Source organism: Scyliorhinus torazame, chromosome 29 (genome assembly GCF_047496885.1).
Source record: "Scyliorhinus torazame isolate Kashiwa2021f chromosome 29, sScyTor2.1, whole genome shotgun sequence".
NCBI lineage: Eukaryota > Metazoa > Chordata > Chondrichthyes > Carcharhiniformes > Scyliorhinidae > Scyliorhinus > Scyliorhinus torazame.
Genome location: NC_092735.1, coordinates 5,495,870 through 5,514,257, shown reverse-complemented (window position 1 = coordinate 5,514,257; position 18,388 = coordinate 5,495,870). Strand labels below are relative to the sequence as shown.

Genomic DNA, 18,388 nt, shown 5'->3' with positions numbered 1-18,388 from the left:
AGGGGAGGAGAGGGGGAGAGGGGGAGAGGGGAGAGAGGGAGGGGAGAGGGAGGGAGAGGGAGAGGAAGGAGGAGGGAAGGGGAGGGAGGAAGGGAGGGAGAGGAGGGGGAGGAGAGGAGGGAGGGAGAGGGGAGGGGGGAGGGGGGAGAGGGGAGTGGGAGAGGGGAGGGGAGGGAGGGGAGGAGGGGAGAGGAGAGGGGGAGAGGAGGGAGGGAGGGAGGGAGGAGAGGAGGGAGGAGGGAGGGGGGAGGGGGAGGGGAGAGGGAGGAGGGGAGGGAGAGGGAGAGGAGGGGAGGGGAGGAGAGGGAGGGGAGGAGAGGGGAGGGGAGGAGAGGGGAGGGGAGGGGAGGGGGAGAGGGAGAGGGAGAGGAGGAGGAAGGAGAGGGAGGGGGAGGGGAGGGGAGGGAGAGGAGGGGAGGAGAGGGGAGGGGAGGGGAGGGAGAGGGGGAGAGGGAGAGGAGGGGGAGGGGAGAGGGAGGGGAGGGGAGGGGAGGGGAGGGGAGGGGGAGAGGAGGAGAGGAGGAGAGGGGGAGAGAGGGAGAGGGAGGGAGAGGGAGAGGGAGGGAGAGGGAGGGGGAGGGAGAGGAGGAGGAGGGGGAAGGGAGGGAGAGGGAGAGGAAGGAGAGGAGGGAGAGGAGGGGAGGGAGAGGAGGGGAGGAGAGGAGGGGAGGAGAGGGAGGGGGAGGGGAGGGAGGAGAGGGAGGGGAGGGGAGGGAGGGGAGGGAGGGGGAGAGGAGGGGAGAGGAGGGGAGGGAGAGGGGAGAGGGGGAGAGGGGGAGAGGGGGAGAGGGAGGGAGAGGGAGGGAGGGAGAGGGGGAGAGGGAGGGGGAGGGAGGAAGGGGGAAGGGAGGGGGAAGGGAGGAGAGGGAGGGAGAGGGAGGGGGAGGGAGGGGGAAGGGAGGGAGAGGGAGGGGGAGGAGAGGGAGAGGGAGGGGAGGGAGAGGGGGGGGAGGGAGGGGGAGGGGGAGAGGGAGGGAGGGGGAGGGGGAGAGGGAGGGAGGGGGAGGGAGAGGAAGAGGAGGGGAGGAGAGGAGGGGAGGAGAGGGAGGAGAGGGAGGGAGGAGAGGGGGTGGGGAGGAGAGGGGGGGGGAGGGGAGGGGAGGGAGAGGGAGAGGAGGGGGAGGAGAGGGAGGGAGGGGAGGGATGAGGGAGGGAGGGAGAGGGAGGGGAGGGGAGGGGAGGGGAGGGGAGGGGAGGGGAGGGGAGGGAGGGGAGGGGAGGGGAGGGGGAGGGGGAGGGGAGGGGGAGGGGGGAGGGGAGGGAGGGGGAGGGGGAGGGAGGGGGAGGAGAGGGAGAGGGGGGAGGGGGAGGGGAGGGAGAGGGAGAGGGAGGGGGAGGGGGGAGAGGGAGGGGGAGGGGGGAGGGGAGGGGGAGGGGGAGAGGGAGGGGGAGGGGGAGGGGGGAGGGGGAGGGGGAGGGAGGAGGGAGGAGGGAGGGGGAGGGGAGGGGGGAGGGAGAGGGGGAGGGAGAGGGGGAGGGAGAGGGTGAGGGAGGGGGTGAGGGAGAGGGGAGGGAGAGGGGAGGGAGAGGGGGAGGGAGAGGGGGAGGGAGAGGGGGGGAGGGAGAGGGGGAGGGAGAGGGGGAGGGAGAGGGGGAGGGAGAGGGGGAGGGAGAGGGGGAGGGAGAGGGGGAGGGAGTGGGGGAGGGAGAGGGGGGAGGGAGAGGGGGAGGGAGAGGGGGAGGGAGAGGGGGAGGGAGAGGGGAGGGAGGAGGGGAGGGAGGGAGGGGAGGGAGGGGGAGAGGGGAGGGGAGGGGAGGGAGGGGAGGGAGGGGAGGGAGGTGAGGGAGGGGAGGGAGGGAGGGGAGGGGAGGGAGGAGAGGGAGGGGGAGGAGAGGGAGGGGGAGGGAAGGGAATGGAGATTTGTGAGGGAGGGCAGGGGAGGGAATAGCAGGGGTAGAGGAGGGGTAGATGGGCAAGGGAGAGGGGGAAGATGGGCGAGTGAGGAGGGGGAGATGGACGAGGGAGGAGGGGGAGATGGGCGAGGGAGGAGGGGGAGATGGGCGAGGGAGGAGGGGGAGATGGGCGAGGGAGAGGGGGGGGAAATGAGATGGGTGGGGAGGGGAGGGAGAGAGAGAAAATGGAAGGAGAAGGAGGGGGAAGGGAGCCAGAGAGGAGGGGGAGGGAATGAGGGAGTGGAAGCAGGGGAGAGGGGCAAGAGGAGAGTTGGAATCGATGGAAGGAGAAGAGGGGGGCGTGGGAGGGTAGCGAGAGGGTAAAAGGGGAGAAGGGAGGGAGGAGAGGGAAGAGACATGAGTGATGGGGTGGGGGAGGGGGAGTGAGATGGGTGGGGGAGGGGGGAGTGAGATGGGTGGGGGAGGGGGAGTGAGATGGGTGGGGGAGGGGGAGTGAGATGGGTGGGGGAGGGGGAGTGAGATGGGTGGGGGAGGGGGAGTGAGATGGGTGGGGGAGGGGGGAGTGAGATGGGTGGGGGAGGGGGAGTGAGATGGGTGGGGGAGGGGGGAGTGAGATGGGTGGGGGAGGGGGAGTGAGATGGGTGGGGGAGGGGGAGTGAGATGGGTGGGGGAGGGGGAGTGAGATGGGTGGGGGAGGGGGAGTGAGATGGGTGGGGGAGGGGGTGTGAGATGGGTGGGGAGGGGGAGTGAGATGGGTGGGGGAGTGAGATGGGTGGGGGGAGGGGGGAGTGAGATGGGTGGGGGAGGGGGAGTGAGATGGGTGGGGGAGGGGGAGTGAGATGGGTGGGGGAGGGGGAGTGAGATGGGTGGGGGAGGGGGAGTGAGAAGGGTGGGGGAGGGGGAGTGAGAAGGGTGGGGAGGGGGAGTGAGATGGGTGGGGGAGGGGGAGTGAGATGGGTGGGGGAGGGGGAGTGAGATGGGTGGGGGAGGGGAGTGAGATGGGTGGGGGAGGGGGAGTGAGATGGGTGGGGGAGGGGGAGTGAGATGGGTGGGGAGGGGGAGTGAGATGGGTGGGGAGGGGGAGTGAGATGGGTGGGGGAGGGGGAGTGAGATGGGTGGGGGAGGGGGAGTGAGATGGGTGGGGGAGGGGGAGTGAGATGGGTGGGGGAGGGGGAGTGAGATGGGTGGGGGAGGGGAGTGAGATGGGTGGGGGAGGGGGAGTGAGATGGGTGGGGGAGGGGGAGTGAGATGGGTGGGGGAGGGGGAGTGAGATGGGTGGGGGAGGGGGAGTGAGATGGGTGGGGGAGGGGGAGTGAGATGGGTGGGGGAGGGGGGAGTGAGATGGGTGGGGGAGGGGGAGTGAGATGGGTGGGGGAGGGGGAGTGAGTGGGTGGGGGAGGCGGAGTGAGATGGGTGGGGGAGGGGAGTGAGATGGGTGGGGGAGGCGGAGTGGATGGGTGGGGGTGGGGGAGTGAGATGGGTGGGGGGGGGGAGTGAGATGGGTGGGGGAGGGGGTGTGAGATGGGTGGGGTGGGGGGAGTGAGATGGGTGGGGGAGGGGGAGTGAGTTGGGTGGGGGAGGGGGAGTGAGATGGGTGGGGGTGGGGGAGTGAGATGGGTGGGGGAGGGGGGAGTGAGATGGGTGGGGGAGGGGGAGTGAGATGGGTGGGGGAGGGGGGTGAGATGGGTGGGGGAGGGGGAGTGAGTGGGTGGGGGAGGGGGGAGTGAGATGGGTGGGGGAGGGGGAGTGAGATGGGTGGGGGAGGGGGAGTGAGATGGGTGGGGGAGGGGGTGTGAGTTGGGTGGGGGAGGGGGAGTGAGATGGGTGGGGGTGGGGGAGTGAGATGGGTGGGGGAGGGGGGAGTGAGATGGGTGGGGGAGGGGAGTGAGATGGGTGGGGGAGGGGAGTGTGATGGGTGGGGGGGGGAGTGAGTGGGTGGGGGAGGGGAGTGAGATGGGTGGGGGAGGGGAGTGAGATGGGTGGGGGAGGGGAGTGAGTGGGTGGGGGAGGGGAGTGAGATGGGTGGGGGAGGGGAGTGAGATGGGTGGGGGAGGGGGAGTGAGATGGGTGGGGGGGTTGGTGGGTGGGGGGGGTAGATGGGTGGGGGGGTAGATGGGTGGGGGAGGTAGTGGGTGGGGGAGGTAGATGGGTGGGGGAGGTAGATGGGTGGGGGGTAGATGGGTGGGGGGTAGATGGGTGGGGGGGGTAGATGGGTGGGGGAGGTAGATGGGTGGGGAGGTAGATGGGTTGGGGGAGGTAGATGGGTGGGGGAGGTAGTGGGTGGGGGAGGTGGAATGGGTGGGGGAGGGGAATGGGTGGGGGAGGGGAATGGGTGGGGGGGGGATGGGTGGGGGAGGGGAATGGGTGGGGGGGGGAATGGGTGGGGGAGGGGATGGGTGGGGGAGGGGATGGGTGGGGGTGGGGAATGGGTGGGGGAGGGGAATGGGTGGGGAGGGGAATGGGTGGGGGAGGGGATTGGGTGGGGGAGGGGAATGGGTTGGGGGAGGGGAATGGGTGGGGGAGGGGATGGGTGGGGGAGGGGAATGGGTGGGGGAGGGGAAGCAGATGGGTGGGGGGAGGGGAGGTAGATGGGTGGGGAGGGAGGTAGATGGGTGGGGGAGGGAGGGAGAGGACAGAGAGTGGAGGTACTTAAGTGGGAGGGGGGTGGTGAGGGAAGAGAGGGAGAAAATGGGAAGAATGAGGAGGGTGGGAGTAGGAGGGAGGGGGAGGGAGAGAGGGTGGGGGAGGGAGGAGGGTGAGGGGGTGAGGACGGGAGGAAGAAGGTTGGGGTTGGTGAGGAGGGGAGGGTGAGGAGGGGAGAGTGTGGGGGAGGGAGGGGAATGTTGAGGAGGGTAAGGGGGGAGGGGTGGTGGTGGAGACACACTGGTTAAAAAGGGATGTGAAAGTGGAACATACCAAAACAATAAAGAGCAAAGTCCAGGGACAGATTCTCACATTTCAGCTCCACATTCCATCCACATTTCTTTTGGACTTTTTTTGGTCATTTATTTCATCACTAATATTCCCAGTGAGACTCCAAAACACATCACCACCTGGATCAGGCCATTCTGCCCATCACCCAGTGTTCGCCTCCACCCCGTATTCCTCCTGCATTCCCCACTCCCCAATCCACATCACTCCACCCTCAGCCACAAACACTGGGAATGAATACCGTCCTCACCAACCCTCGAATCCTCACAATTCCCCGGGGGAAGAAGCTTCCCCTTCTTGCTGGTCCACGTCTCGTCGATTTAAAATCTTTTATCTCAAGCCCCAGGGATACAGAGCCTTCCACAGGGTCAGCAGCTAACCCTCGCTGCCCGACACCCTGCGAGGAACAGCCTCCAGACCTGGTGAGACCACTTGTTGCTAACTTTGGTTGGCTCTTAATGTGTTGCCCTTTGTGTCTTTATTTAATTTGCTCTGTTTTATAACCCTTGCTCTCGAGTCGCCAGGTATCTTTATGATACCACCACGAGGTTCAAGTTCAAGTAATGGTCAATAACTCGAAAATTAGTAAGATTTAAATCGAAAACACATTTATTATACACAGTAAATCACTACTCATGCATAAAACTCTACTTACTAGACTATCTCTAACACTAAAAGGCCTATACTTAGCTTCGGACTGGCCCACCAGGTCAGGGGAACAAATGGCCTTTCGTTCGATTCTGAGTCTGCGGGATTCAAAGCTGGTATGGACTGGTAGCTCGGAGCGCCTATCTCGTAGCGAGCGTCGACTGGAGACTTACTTGGTTGATGTAGCGGCTAGGCAGGTCACTGTCAAGGGTTGTTTCGAGCTGCTGAGTGACCCTGCCAAGAAGGACGAATTGAACTTGGGGACTCTACTTTATAGTCCCCAGGGGCCGTTCGGGGCGGACCCCGTACCTGTTCCAAGTGATTGGACTGCGTTCCGATCACTTGGATCGATTTCTCCAATGCTGGAGCTGTTCCCTGATCGCTGGGCGGTTCCCGAGTGTCCGTCGGTCTTCCTTTGTCTTGGCTCCTGCTGGCGCCGAGGAGTCTGGCTTGGCCTTATTCACCTTAAATGTTTCGATTGTTCCCGGGGATCGCTCATTAGTATGCAGATGGCTGTTGGTTTCAGTGCTGTCTGGGCTTCTGCAAGTTTTAATACACAGGAACTTTGCACCTGCCAGTTTTTCCCGGCCTGACTGAACTTCCCTGCATTCTTTGCGGATCTCCATTTTAAGTCGGGAAGTGGCCAACCCAGGTGGCTACACTCTCCCAGAGAGCCCCTTCCTCCTCAACACTGACCCCGCTCACACCTGGGAGACACTTGCCCGAGACGGATGCAACACTTTTATCCAATAGATTTGACACTGTTTATGTCTGTATGTTTTGTCCAGACCAAGTTGCTGGGCTCAGACCCTGTTGACCAACTATCCTCCATGTTGGACATTACCTCTGACATTTCTGCCCCATTCACTCAAGTTCTGTTTCAGGATCCCGTCTCGTCAGTTTCAATCTCTCCTTGCCTTTCAACCCAGGACCCCAAAACAGTCTTTTACGTGTGAGCTTCGACAAAGCCTTCGTTAGCTATTCAACTGCAGACTGCGTCACAGTACAGTTCAACATCTGTGAGGCAGGCACTTCCCACTCGAAGGGCCGACTGGCCTCCACCTGGCTCCTAGTTTTTGTGATAAAAACAGGGACAGGGACACTGGGAATGACCGTCGCAGGTCCGGTGGATTGGCCATGCTAAACTCCCCTTGGTATCCAGGGACGTGGAGGTTAGGTTAAAGGGTTTTGGGGGTGGGAAATGGGTTTGGGTGGAGTGCTCTTTCAGAGGGCTGGTGCAGACATGATGGGCCGAATGGCCTCCCTCTGCACTGCAGGGATTCTATGAGGTTCTGATGAGAGGGGCTGAAAGGTTCACTCTTGCTCTTTCCACAGATGCTGCCCGACCTGCCAAGTTCATATAGCATTTTAGTGCAGATCGTGAATCTCACTGAAAAGAGAGGCATGTTGAAGCTTTTCATTTCGCACACATCAGGACAAATGCAAGAATGGCAAATTTCAAATTACCACAACAATTTATACTTCAGGCGAGTAGTATTTACCCTGAAGTGGGCAAGACAAACGCCTTGGTGACATGTCTCCATCTTCAGTATTTAAAAAAAAAAATTTAGAGTACCCAATTCATTTTTTCCAATTAAGGGGCAATTTAGCGTGGCCAATCCACCTACCCTGCACATCTTTGTGTTGTGGGGCGAAACCCACGCAGACACGGGGAGAATGTGCAAACTCCACACGGACAGTGACCCAGAGACGGGATCCCTCTTCACTATTGACAAAGTTATTTAGGGCGGCACGGTGGCGCAGTGGTTAGCACTGCTGCCTCACGGCGCCGAGGTCCCAGGTTCGATCCCGGCCCTGGGTCACCGTCCGTGTGGAGTTTGCACATTCTCCCCGTGTCAGCGTGGGTTTCGCCCCCACAACCCAAAGATGTGCAGGGTAGGTGGATTGGCCACGCTAAATTGCCCCTGCACATCTTTAGATTGTGGGGGCAAAACCCACGCAGACACGGGGAGAATGTGCAAACTCCACACGGACAGTGACCCGGGGCCGGGATCGAACCTGGGACCTCGGCGCCGTGAGGCAGCAGGGCTAACCCACTGTGCCACCGTCCGTTTTGGACTTAAGTGCTGTGTTGGTGAAACTAAATGCCGTGTGGAACCCAGAAACATTGAAAACAGGAGCAGGAATCGGTCGTTCGGCGGTTGGTGCCTGGGCCGCCGATCAATGTGACCGCGGCTGATTCTCTATCTCAACCCCATGCCCCGCGCTCTCCCCATGCCCCTGTACCCCTCCTGGGTTTAGGTCAGCGGTTATGGCCTTGGGGGTGATGTTACCGTCCCACCTTCACTCAAGCGTCGCTTGGTTGATTGATGAACCTACCTCCTTGGTGATGAATTTTCCATCTCGGTACTGGACTGTTCCATTTTCAGCAAAGACGTAATCGAATTTCTGAATGACTGCAGAAAGGAAGGGAGAGGCGGGTAAGCATGAGGTACGGTGTTCAGATCAGCTCGGACTCCCAACATGCTCCTCTGGCTGGGGGCAGTGTGCAAGGGAATGGCTGCAGAAAGAGCACTTCCTTCTGACTATCGACAACACAAAGTGGGTGGGATTTCCCTCCCCCTCCACGGATGTCCTGCAGCGGTGGTGGAATCTTCTGGTCCCGCAGACATCAACGGGGTTTCCCGTTCATGTCACCCTTCGCCGTCGCAGTGTCCCACGGCAGGGGTGCAACGCCGCATAAAGGGCCAGAAAAAAGGGTGGATTGGCCATGATAAATTGCCCTTAGTGTTCAAAATTGCCCTTAGTGTCGGGTGGGGTTACTGGGTTATGGGGATCGGGTGGAGGTGTTGACCTTGGGTAGGGTGCTCTTTCCAAGAGCCGGTGCAGTCTCGATGGGCCGAATGGCCTCCTTCTGCACTGTAAATTCTATGTTAAAAACCCCACTAATCGCCGCCTGGTAGCGCAGAACCGAAGTATTGCGGAAAATAAAGTCATGCTATGGAAGCTTTTCATTTTGCACTCATCAGCTCGCAAGAAATTGCCGACAGTAACGGGGGGGGGGGGGGGGAGACAACTTCTACAGCATGAGAAGAGAGTGCTGATTGGACTCTGATTGGTGGAGACGTTGCTATGGAGAGTGCAGCAGGGAACATTTAACTGCCCAGTTTTTTCCAAATTCGAACTGGGCAGGTCGACTCCGACTGGTCACAGCATTGCCCTGAGGTAGGAACCCCAGGGAGCTGGGGGCTCAGCCAACAGGTGTTTAGGCTCCGCTCTCACAAATATCTCCACCGGTTTGCATGAGAAGCCTTTTGATGGAATGACACCTCGGCCTTGCATATTTCTGATACGTGGATATGTTTGCTTTATTTTAATCCACAGCTGCCTGTGACAATTTCCTTCTGGGCTTAATCCTGGGCTCAAATTCACCTTTGAAATGGAGCAGGGCGATGAACTCTCTTTCCTCTAAACCTTTCTGAGGGGTTCTCTATCACCATTAAAAAGATGTTCTGCCTATCAGACTAATGAGTAATGTAGTATATGAATTTCAGTGTTGGTGTGATGCCAGGTATGTAGGCTGCACGTCAGACTGGTGGATCATATCAAACCACATGTCCCTTCACCAAAACAGTGTCCAACATTGAATATGTTTCCACAATTGGACAACGTTTGCTAAACAATAGTCAAGAGGAAACCCGAGACACTACGCGTGTAGTGTCTCCCACCCGCCCTCCTCCTCTAACCTAATAATAAAACCCTTTGGTGTGAGGTAAGTACCATATTTTATTATTGTTATTAATATTTTTTTTTATATAAAAAATTTAATTTAGTTGTTAGCCAGATCTTGTTAGAAAGTTAGAGGAATGGCAGGGAAGGGAGTGCAATGTTCCTCCTGCAGGATGTTTGAGGTGAGGGATGCAGTTAGTGTCCCTGCTGATTTTACCTGCAGGAAGTGCTGCCATCTCCAGCTCCTCCAAGACCGAGTTAGGGAACTGGAGCTGGAGTTGGAAGAACTTCGGATCATTCGGGAGGCAGAGGGGGTCATAGATAGCAGCTTCAGGGAATTAGTTACACCAAAGATTGGAGATAGATGGGTAACTGTAAGAGGGACTGGGAAAAAGCAGTCAGTGCAGGGATCCCCTGCGGTCGTTCCCCTGAGAAACAAGTATACCGCTTTGGATACTTGTGGGGGGGGGGGGGGGGGGGACTTACCAGGGGTAAGCCATGGGGTACGGGCCTCTGGCACGGAGTCTGTCCCTGTTGCTCAGAAGGGAAGGGGGGAGAGGAGCAGAGCATTAGTAATTGGGGACTCGATAGTCAGGGGCACAGATAGGAGATTTTGTGGGAGCGTGAGAGACGCACGTTTGGTATGTTGCCTCCCAGGTGCAAGGGTACGTGATGTCTCGGATCGTGTTTTCCGGGTCCTTAAGGGGGAGGGGGAGCAGCCCCAAGTCGTGGTCCACATTGGCACTAACGACATAGGTAGGAAAGGGGATAAGGATGTCAGGCAGGCTTTCAGGGAGCTAGGATGGAAGCTCAGAACTAGAACAAACAGAGTTGTTATCTCTGGGTTGTTGCCCGTGCTACGTGATAGTGAGATGAGGAATAGGGAGAGAGAGCAATTAAACACGTGGCTACAGGGATGGTGCAGGCGGGAGGGATTCAGATTTCTGGATAACTGGGGCTCTTTCTGGGGAAGGTGGGACCTCTACAGACAGGATGGTCTACATCTGAACCTGAGGGGCACAAATATCCTGGGGGGGGAGATTTGTTAGTGCTCTTTGGGGGGGGGGGGGTTTAAACTAATGCAGCAGGGGCATGGGAACCTGGATTGTAGTTTTAGGGTAAGGGAGAATGAGAGTATGGAGGTCAGGAGCTCAGATTTGACGTCGCAGGAGGGGGCCAGTGTTCAGGGAGGTGGTTTGAAGTGTGTCTACTTCAATGCCAGGAGTATATGAAATAAGGTAGGGGAACTGGCAGCATGGGTTGGTACCTGGGACTTCGATGTTGTGGCCATTTCGGAGACATGGATAGAGCAGGGACAGGAATGGATGTTGCAGGTTCCCGGGTTTAGGTGTTTTAGTAAGCTCAGAGAAGGAGGCAAAAGAGGGGGAGGTGTGGCGCTGCTAGTCAAGAGCAGTATTACGGTGGCGGAGAGGATGCTAGATGGGGACTCATCTTCCGAGGTAGTATGGGCTGAGGTTAGAAACAGGAAAGGAGAGGTCACCCTGTTGGGAGTTTTTTTATAGGCCTCCAAATAGTTCTAGGGATGTAGAGGAAAGGATGGCGAGGATGATCCTGGATAAGAGCGAAAGTAACAGGGTAGTTATTATGGGAGACTTTAACTTTCCAAATATTGACTGGAAAAGATATAGTTCGAGTACATTAGATGGGTCATTTTTTGTACAGTGTGTGCAGGAGGGCTTCCTGACACAGTTTGTTGACAGGCCAACAAGAGGCGAGGCCACATTGGATTTGGTTTTCGGTCATGAACCAGGCCAGGTGTTGGATTTGGAGGTAGGTGAGCACTTTGGGGACAGTGACCACAATTCGGTGACGTTTACGTTAAGGATGGAAAGGGATAAGTATACACCGCAGGGCAAGAGTTATAGCTGGGGGAAGGGAAATTATGATGCCATTAGACGTGACTTGGGGGGATAAGGTGGAGAAGTAGGCTGCAAGTGTTGGACACACTGGATAAGTGGAGCTTGTTCAAGGATCAGCTACTGAGTGTTCTTGATAAGTATGTACCGGTCAGGCAGGGAGGAAGGTGCCGAGCGAGGGAACCGTGGTTTACCAAAGAAGTGGAATCTCTTGTTAAGAGGAAGAAGGAGGCCTATGTGAAGATGAGGTGTGAAGTTTCAGTTGGGTCGATGGATAGTTACAAGGTAGCGAGGAAGGATCTAAAGAGAGAGCTAAGACGAGCAAGGAGGGGACATGAGAAGTATTTGGCAGGAAGGATCAAGGAAAATCCAAAAGCTTTCTATAGGTATGTCAGGAATAAGCGAATGACTAGGGAAAGAGTAGGACCAGTCAAGGACAGGGATGGGAAGTTGTGTGTAGAGTCTGAAGAGATAGGCAAGATACTAAATGAACATTTTTCGTCAGTATTCACTCAGGAAAAAGATAATGTTGTGGAGGAGAATGCTGCGCTCCAGGTAAATAGATTAGATGGCATTGAGGTACGTAGGGAAGAGGTGTTGGCAATTCTGGACAGGCTGAAAATAGATAAGTCCCCAGGACCTGATGGGATTTATCCTAGGATTCTCTGGGAGGCCAGGGAAGAGATTGCTGGACCATTGGCTTTGATTTTTATGTCATCATTGGCTACAGGAATAGTGCCAGAGGACTGGAGGATAGCAAATGTGGTCCCTTTGTTCAAAAAGGGGAGCAGAGACAACCCCGGCAACTATAGACCGGTGGGCCTCACGTCTGTAGTGGGTAAAGTCTTGGAGGGGATTATAAGAGACAAGATTTATAATCATCTAGATAGGAATAATATGATCAGGGATAGTCAGCATGGCTTTGTGAAGGGTAGGTCATGCCTCACAAACCTTATCGAGTTCTTTGAGAAGGTGACTGAACAGGTAGACGAGGGTAGAGCAGTTGATGTGGTGTATATGGATTTCAGCAAAGCGTTTGATAAGGTTCCCCACGGTAGGCTATTGCAGAAAATACGGAGGCTGGGGATTGAGGGTGATTTAGAGATGTGGATCAGAAATTGGCTAGCTGAAAGACGACAGAGGTTGGTGGTTGATGAGAAATGTTCAGAATGGTGTTCAGTCACAAGTGGAGTACCACAAGGATCTGTTCTGGGGCCGTTGCTGTTTGTCATTTTTATCAATGACCTAGAGGAAGACGCAGAAGGGTGGGTGAGTAAATTTGCAGACGATACTAAAGTCGGTGGTGTTGTCGATAGTGTGGAAGGAAGTAGCAGGTTACAGAGGGATATAGATAAGCTGCAGAGCTGGGCTGAGAGGTGGCAAATGGAGTTTAATGTAGAGAAGTGTGAGGTGATTCACTTTGGAAGGAATAACAGGAATGCGGAATATTTGGCTAATGGTAAAGTTCTTGGAAGTGTGGATGAGCAGAGGGATCTAGGTGTCCATGTACATAGATCCCTGAAAGTTGCCACCCAGGTTGATAGGGTGGTGAAGAAGGCCTATGGAGTGTTGGCCTTTATTGGTAGAGGGATTGAGTTCCGGAGTCAGGAGGTCATGTTGAAGCTGTACAGAACTCTGGTACGGCCGCATTTGGAGTATTGCGTACAGTTCTGGTCACCGCATTATAGGAAGGACGTGGAGGCTTTGGAGCGGGTGCAGAGGAGATTTACCAGGATGTTGCCTGGTATGGAGGGAAAATCTTATGAGGAAAGGCTGATGGATTTAAGGTTGTTTTCGTTGGAGAGAAGAAGGTTAAGAGGAGACTTAATAGAGGCATACAAAATGATCAGGGGGTTGGATAGGGTGGACAGTGAGAGCCTTCTCCCGCGGATGGAAATGGCTGGCACGAGGGGACATAGCTTTAAACTGAGGGGTAATAGATATAGGACAGAGGTCAGAGGTAGGTTCTTTACGCAAAGAGTAGTGAGGCCGTGGAATGCCCTACCTGCTACAGTAGTGAACTCGCCAACATTGAGGGCATTTAAAAGTTTATTGGATAAACATATGGATGATAATGGTATAGTGTAGGTTAGATGGCTTTTGTTTCGGTGCAACATCGTGGGCCGAAGGGCCTGTACTGCGCTGTATTGTTCTATGTTCTATGTTCTAATCCCAATTATGTTGAGAATTATGCTCTAAGCCAATTTACGATCGTCAGCCGGGTTCGCTTGCTCGAAGCTACATAATCACACACAGACAGGAGGAACATGTGTACTCATTGCACCTTTTTCATTCAAACAAAAGCTTAGGGAACAGCCATTCCCTGGTACATTCCTCAGAGCAATATCTTGACCAATCAGAATCGACCTGCCTGGTTTGAATTTGACCAAAGCTGAGCAGTTAACTCTCCCATGCTAATTCTCCATTGCAATGTCCTCACCAATCAGAGTCCAAACAATCAACACTCTCTTCTTGTGCAGTATAAATTGTTGTTCCTTCGTCACAGTTGGGCAACTTCTTGCGAACTGTCCTGATGAGTGCAAGATGTCAAAGCTTTGACAGCCGTCTCTTTATTTTTTCAGCGATGCTGACAGTACATCCAAGAACCATCATGGTGGCTGCCCAGCTGACATGACAGAGCTGGTACCCCCCAAGGGAGCTTCCGACCAACGTTTCACAGAAGCACAGGATCCCTACACTGCAGGAGGAGGCCATTCAGCCCATCAGTTCGGCGCCGGCCCTTCGAATGAGCCCCATACCTAGGCTCACAACCTCCGCCCTATTCCTGTACCCCCACCTAGCCTGCACATCTTTGGACTGTACGCTGACACACAGCAGCCCGGAAGGTTCCGCACTGATCACCTTCCGGGTTAAATTAACCACGCGCGGCCTCGCAAAAAAACAATTCAAGGGCCTCACATTGGGGAAACTGACCAGACAATCTGGAGAACCCGATTTCCTGCTTCACACCCTCACGCCCAAAGCCAGGCAGACTCACCTTCCTCTCCTTCCCCCAGTTGCTCGGCTATCTTGATGTAATCCGACCCTCCCACAACACCGATCTTCACCACCTTCCGCAGCTGTTGGAAAAACTCGTCCAGCTCAGGCGCGATTTTCTGAGAGAGAAAGGGGGAGGAAATGAGAAGGCGGGTGGGTGGGGAGGGGGCGGGGATAAGGGGGGTTGGGGTAAGGGTCTCTCACGGCTCCTGCACCAAAATGTTCGATTTGGTTTATATTTGTGACAAATCAGCTGGGGCTTTTGATCTTGACCTGGAGAGACAGCGGAGGCAGATCGGCAGGGGTGGGGGTAATTCTCAACTCACTAATGGAAGCAACCCACCGTCACACTTGCCTTTATACACAACACGGACCGTGGTGGTTCAGCAAAGCGGTTCACCACCACCACCTTCACCTTCTCAAGGGGCAACTAGGGATGGGCAATAAATGTTGTCCCAGCCCAGCGACACCCACATCCCAGAAATAAATGCAACCTCAGGACACCCAAAACGATAAAGTACTCTTTGCGTCGCTGCTCTGCTAATGGTGATGGGGCTAACTTGTGCACAGCAAGCTCCCACAGGAAGCAATGACAATGTCCAGATCAATTGTGGTTCTTCTCCCCCCATCCCATCTCCAAGCGATGCTTATTGAGAGTTTAGTTGTTAGTCCGGACAAGTCCCAGTGCTAACCACAATGCAGTGGGGTCATTGATATTTACCGGAGAGACTGGGTGGCGCAGTGGTCAGCACTGCTGCCTCACGGCGCCGAGGACCCGGGTTCGATCCCGGCCCCGGGTCACTGCACGTGTGGAGTTTGCACATTCTCCCCGTGTCTGCGTGGGTCTCACCCCCACATCCCAGATATGTGCAGGGGAGGTGGATTGGCCACTAAATTAAAAAATATATAATGTCCCATTGGAAAGATGACACTTTTGACAAGGCAGCCCTCCCTCAGTCCAGCACTTTGTGCGCACGCTTTAAAAAATATATATATTTGTAAATTTAGAGTAGCCAATTCATTTTTTCCAATTAAGGGGCAATTTAGTGTGGCCAATCCACCTACCCTGCACATCTTTGGGTTGTGGGGGCGAAACCCACGCAGACACGGGGAGAATGTGCAAACTCCACACGGACAGTGACCCAGAGCCGGGATCGAACCTGGGACCTCGGCGCCGTGAGGCAGCAGTGCTAACCCACTGGGCCACCGTGTTGCCCTACCCTGCACATCTTTGGGTTGTGGGGGCGAAACCCACGCAGACACTGGGAGAATGTGCAAACTCCACACGGACAGTGACCCAGATTGTGCGCACGCTTCTGGATGTGGGGCTTGAGCCCACGGCAATCTGCCTCAGAATCACATCGACTATTATCAGCAAAGAGGCCCTCAACCTGCTCAAAAGCCAAAGGTAATAATAGTAACTTTTCAAATCTCCCCCTCAGCCTGGGAAACCTCCCAGCCAATCAGTCCTGCACCATACCCGTTGCCTTTATGTTCATAGAACCATAGAATTCCTACAGTGCAGAAGGAGGCCATTCAGCCCATCGAGTGTACACCGACCCTCTGGGAGAGCACCCTACCCAGGCCCACTCCCTCACCCTAGCCCCGTACATCCAACAAACTTAAAAAAAAATAATTTAGAGTACCCAATTAATTGTTTCCAATTAAGGGGCGATTTAGCGTGGCCAATCCACCTACCCTGCACATCTTTGGGTTGTGGGGGCGAAACCCACGCAGACAAGGGGAGAATGCGCAAACTCCACACGGGCAGTGACCCAGAGCCGGGATCGAACCTGGGACCTCGGCGCAGTGAGGCAGCAGGGCGCCACCGTGCTGCCCACATCCAACGAACTTGCACGCATTTGGATGCTGAGGGGCAATTGACCATGGCCAATCCACCTAACCTGCACCTCGCTAACCAGTGTGTCTCTGTGTTGCCCCTAACGATTGTCCAGTTGTCTGGCTGTCAAGCTCCTCTTTGCAATCTGACGAGTTTGGAGGCGGAGGAGGCCCTGCTGGTGGGGATCGTACCAGTGTGTGGCAGACCGGTGTGTCAGGGGTGGCAACCCCCCCTCAGCTTCATTAGGACGTCAGTGGGCGAGTGCAATGTTAATCGGGGACCCCACAGAGCTGAGCCTGTCCTTCAGGCCTCGTACCAACTGGGAGCAATGCCTCGGGAGAGTGTCTACTTTCATATTTGATCAACCAATCAAAAAACACATCTCTAAACTTTGCCCCTCGCACTTTAAACCTATGTCCCCATGTAATTTACTCTTCCACCCTGGGAAAAAGCTTCTGACTATCCACTCTGTCCATGCCCCCCATAATCTTGTAGACCTCTATCAGGTCGCCCCTCAACCTCCGTCGTTCCAGTGAGAACAAACCAAATTTCTCCAACTTCTCCTTATACCTAATACTCTCCAGACCCGGCAACATCCTGGTAAACCTCTTCTGTACTCTCTCCAAAGCCTCCACATCCTTCTGGTAGTGTGGCGACCAGAATTGGACACTAAATTCCAAGTGTGGCCTAACTATAATCTGCAGCATGACTTGTAATTTTTATACTTAATGCCCCGTCCGATGAAGGCAAGCATGCCGTTTGCCTTCTTCACTACCATCTCCACCTGTGTTGCCCCTTTCAATGACCTGTGGACCTGTACACCCAGATCCCTCTGCCTGTCAATATCCTTCAGGGTTCTGCCATTTACTGTATATTTCCCATCTGTATTAGACCTTCCAAAGTGCATTACCTCACATTTGTCCGAATTAAAATCCTTCCAAAGGCCAACATACCCCTGGCTCGAGTGCATTGCCCAGAGCCCCAGAAATGAACAGTTCGGACAAGTATTCCTAATTCCCCATGTTAATGGGGAGGGTTCACTTCTGGGGCTGACTGGATGGAGTTGTCCAGATAGGGGTCTGGACAGTGTGTCACATTACTTCTCCCCCCCCCCCACCCTTTCTTTGCATGCCAGCCCTCTCCACGTAAAGGTTTTTTTTTGTTAAATAAAAATAAATAAAGACTGAGCTGCTCTTGGGATCAATGTGAGTGTTGTCCTCTGCGTATCCAGTGTTTTTGAAGGAGGCTCTGAGAGCCAATTCTCATGATAGACTGGAATGCACACATTACACACACACATAAACACACACTGGCGCCGAGGACCCGGGTTCGATCCCGGCTCTGGGTCACTGTCCGTGTGGAGTTTGCACATTCTCCCCGTGTCTGCGTGGGTCTCACCCCCACAACCCCAAGATGTGCAGGTTAGGTGGATTGGCCGTGCTAAATTTCCCCTTAATTGGAAAAAAATAAGTGGGTACTGTAAATTTAAAAACCACACACAGGACACACTGAGCTGTGGATCCTCCAGTTCACAGTGTGAGATCCTGGGGGGTTTGACCTTGGACAAGGTCCTCCTGCCCTCCCCCTACTTACCTGCCGGGCTGGGGTGAGGGTCCCGTCCACATCAAAGAGGCACAAGGTGCACGGTTCACACCGCCTTCCGGCCATGTCCCAGCTCCCAGTCGCTGCCGGGTTGTGGGTCCAGCGCTCAGCTCAGCACAGCCCAGCCCGGTCCCCCCGCTCCAGCCCAGCCCAGTCCCCCCGCTCCAGCCCAGATCAGCCCCCCCGCTCCAGCCCAGATCAGCCCCCCACCTCCCGGTCCAGCCCGGCCCGGCTCAGTGCTGCTGGTTCCGAAACTGACACCCACTCTGCAACTGACGACACAGATCACATTGCATTGTGGACACGTCTGAGAGAGAGAGAGAGAGAGAGAATGGGAGAGGGAGAGAGAGAATGGGAGAGGGAGAGAGAGTTGGGGTGAGAGAGAGGGAGTGTGGTGCAGAGAGGGAGCGAGGGGTAGGGAGAAGGTGGGAGAGAGATGGGGGAAAGAGAGATGAGGGGAGAGAGAGAGATGGGGACGAGAGATGGGGGGGGGGGGGGGGAGAAGAGGTGTGTGTGGGGGGGGGGGGAAGAGGTGTGTGTGTGGGGGGGGGGGAGAGGTGTGGGGGGGAAGAGGTGGGGGGAGAGGTGTGTGTGGGGGGGGGGGGAGAGAGGTGTGTGGGGGGAGAGAGAGGTGTGTGGGGGGGGGAGAGGGAGGTGTATGTGTGGGGGGGGGGAAGAGAGAGGTGTGTGGGGGGGGGGGGAGAAGAGAGAGGTGTGTGGGGGGGGGGGAAGAGAGAGGTGTGTGGGGGGGGGGAAGAGAGAGGTGTGTGGGGGGGGGGAAGAGAGAGGTGTGTGGGGGGGGTGAGAAAGAGAGGTGAGATGGGGGGGGGGAAAGAGGTGAGATGGGGGGGGGGAAGAGGTGAGATGGGGGGGGGTAAGAGGTGAGATGGGGGGGGGGAAGAGGTGAGATGGGGGGGGGGAAGAGGTGAGATGGGGGGGGGGAGAGGTG

General features: G+C 56.1%; 1 protein-coding gene across 1 annotated transcript in view; it reads right to left on the bottom strand.

Moving 5' to 3' along the window:
* LOC140404118 (phosphomannomutase 1-like) overlaps positions 1-17,577 on the bottom strand; it is a 23,046-nt gene extending 5,469 nt beyond the window's left edge. The window contains 3 exon segments of the mRNA XM_072492536.1: positions 7,770-7,850; positions 13,999-14,116; positions 17,431-17,577. Of these exon segments, the coding sequence (XP_072348637.1) occupies positions 7,770-7,850; positions 13,999-14,116; positions 17,431-17,505 (274 nt within the window). The 5' untranslated portion in view covers positions 17,506-17,577.
* Positions 17,578-18,388: the final 811 nt, after the last annotated feature.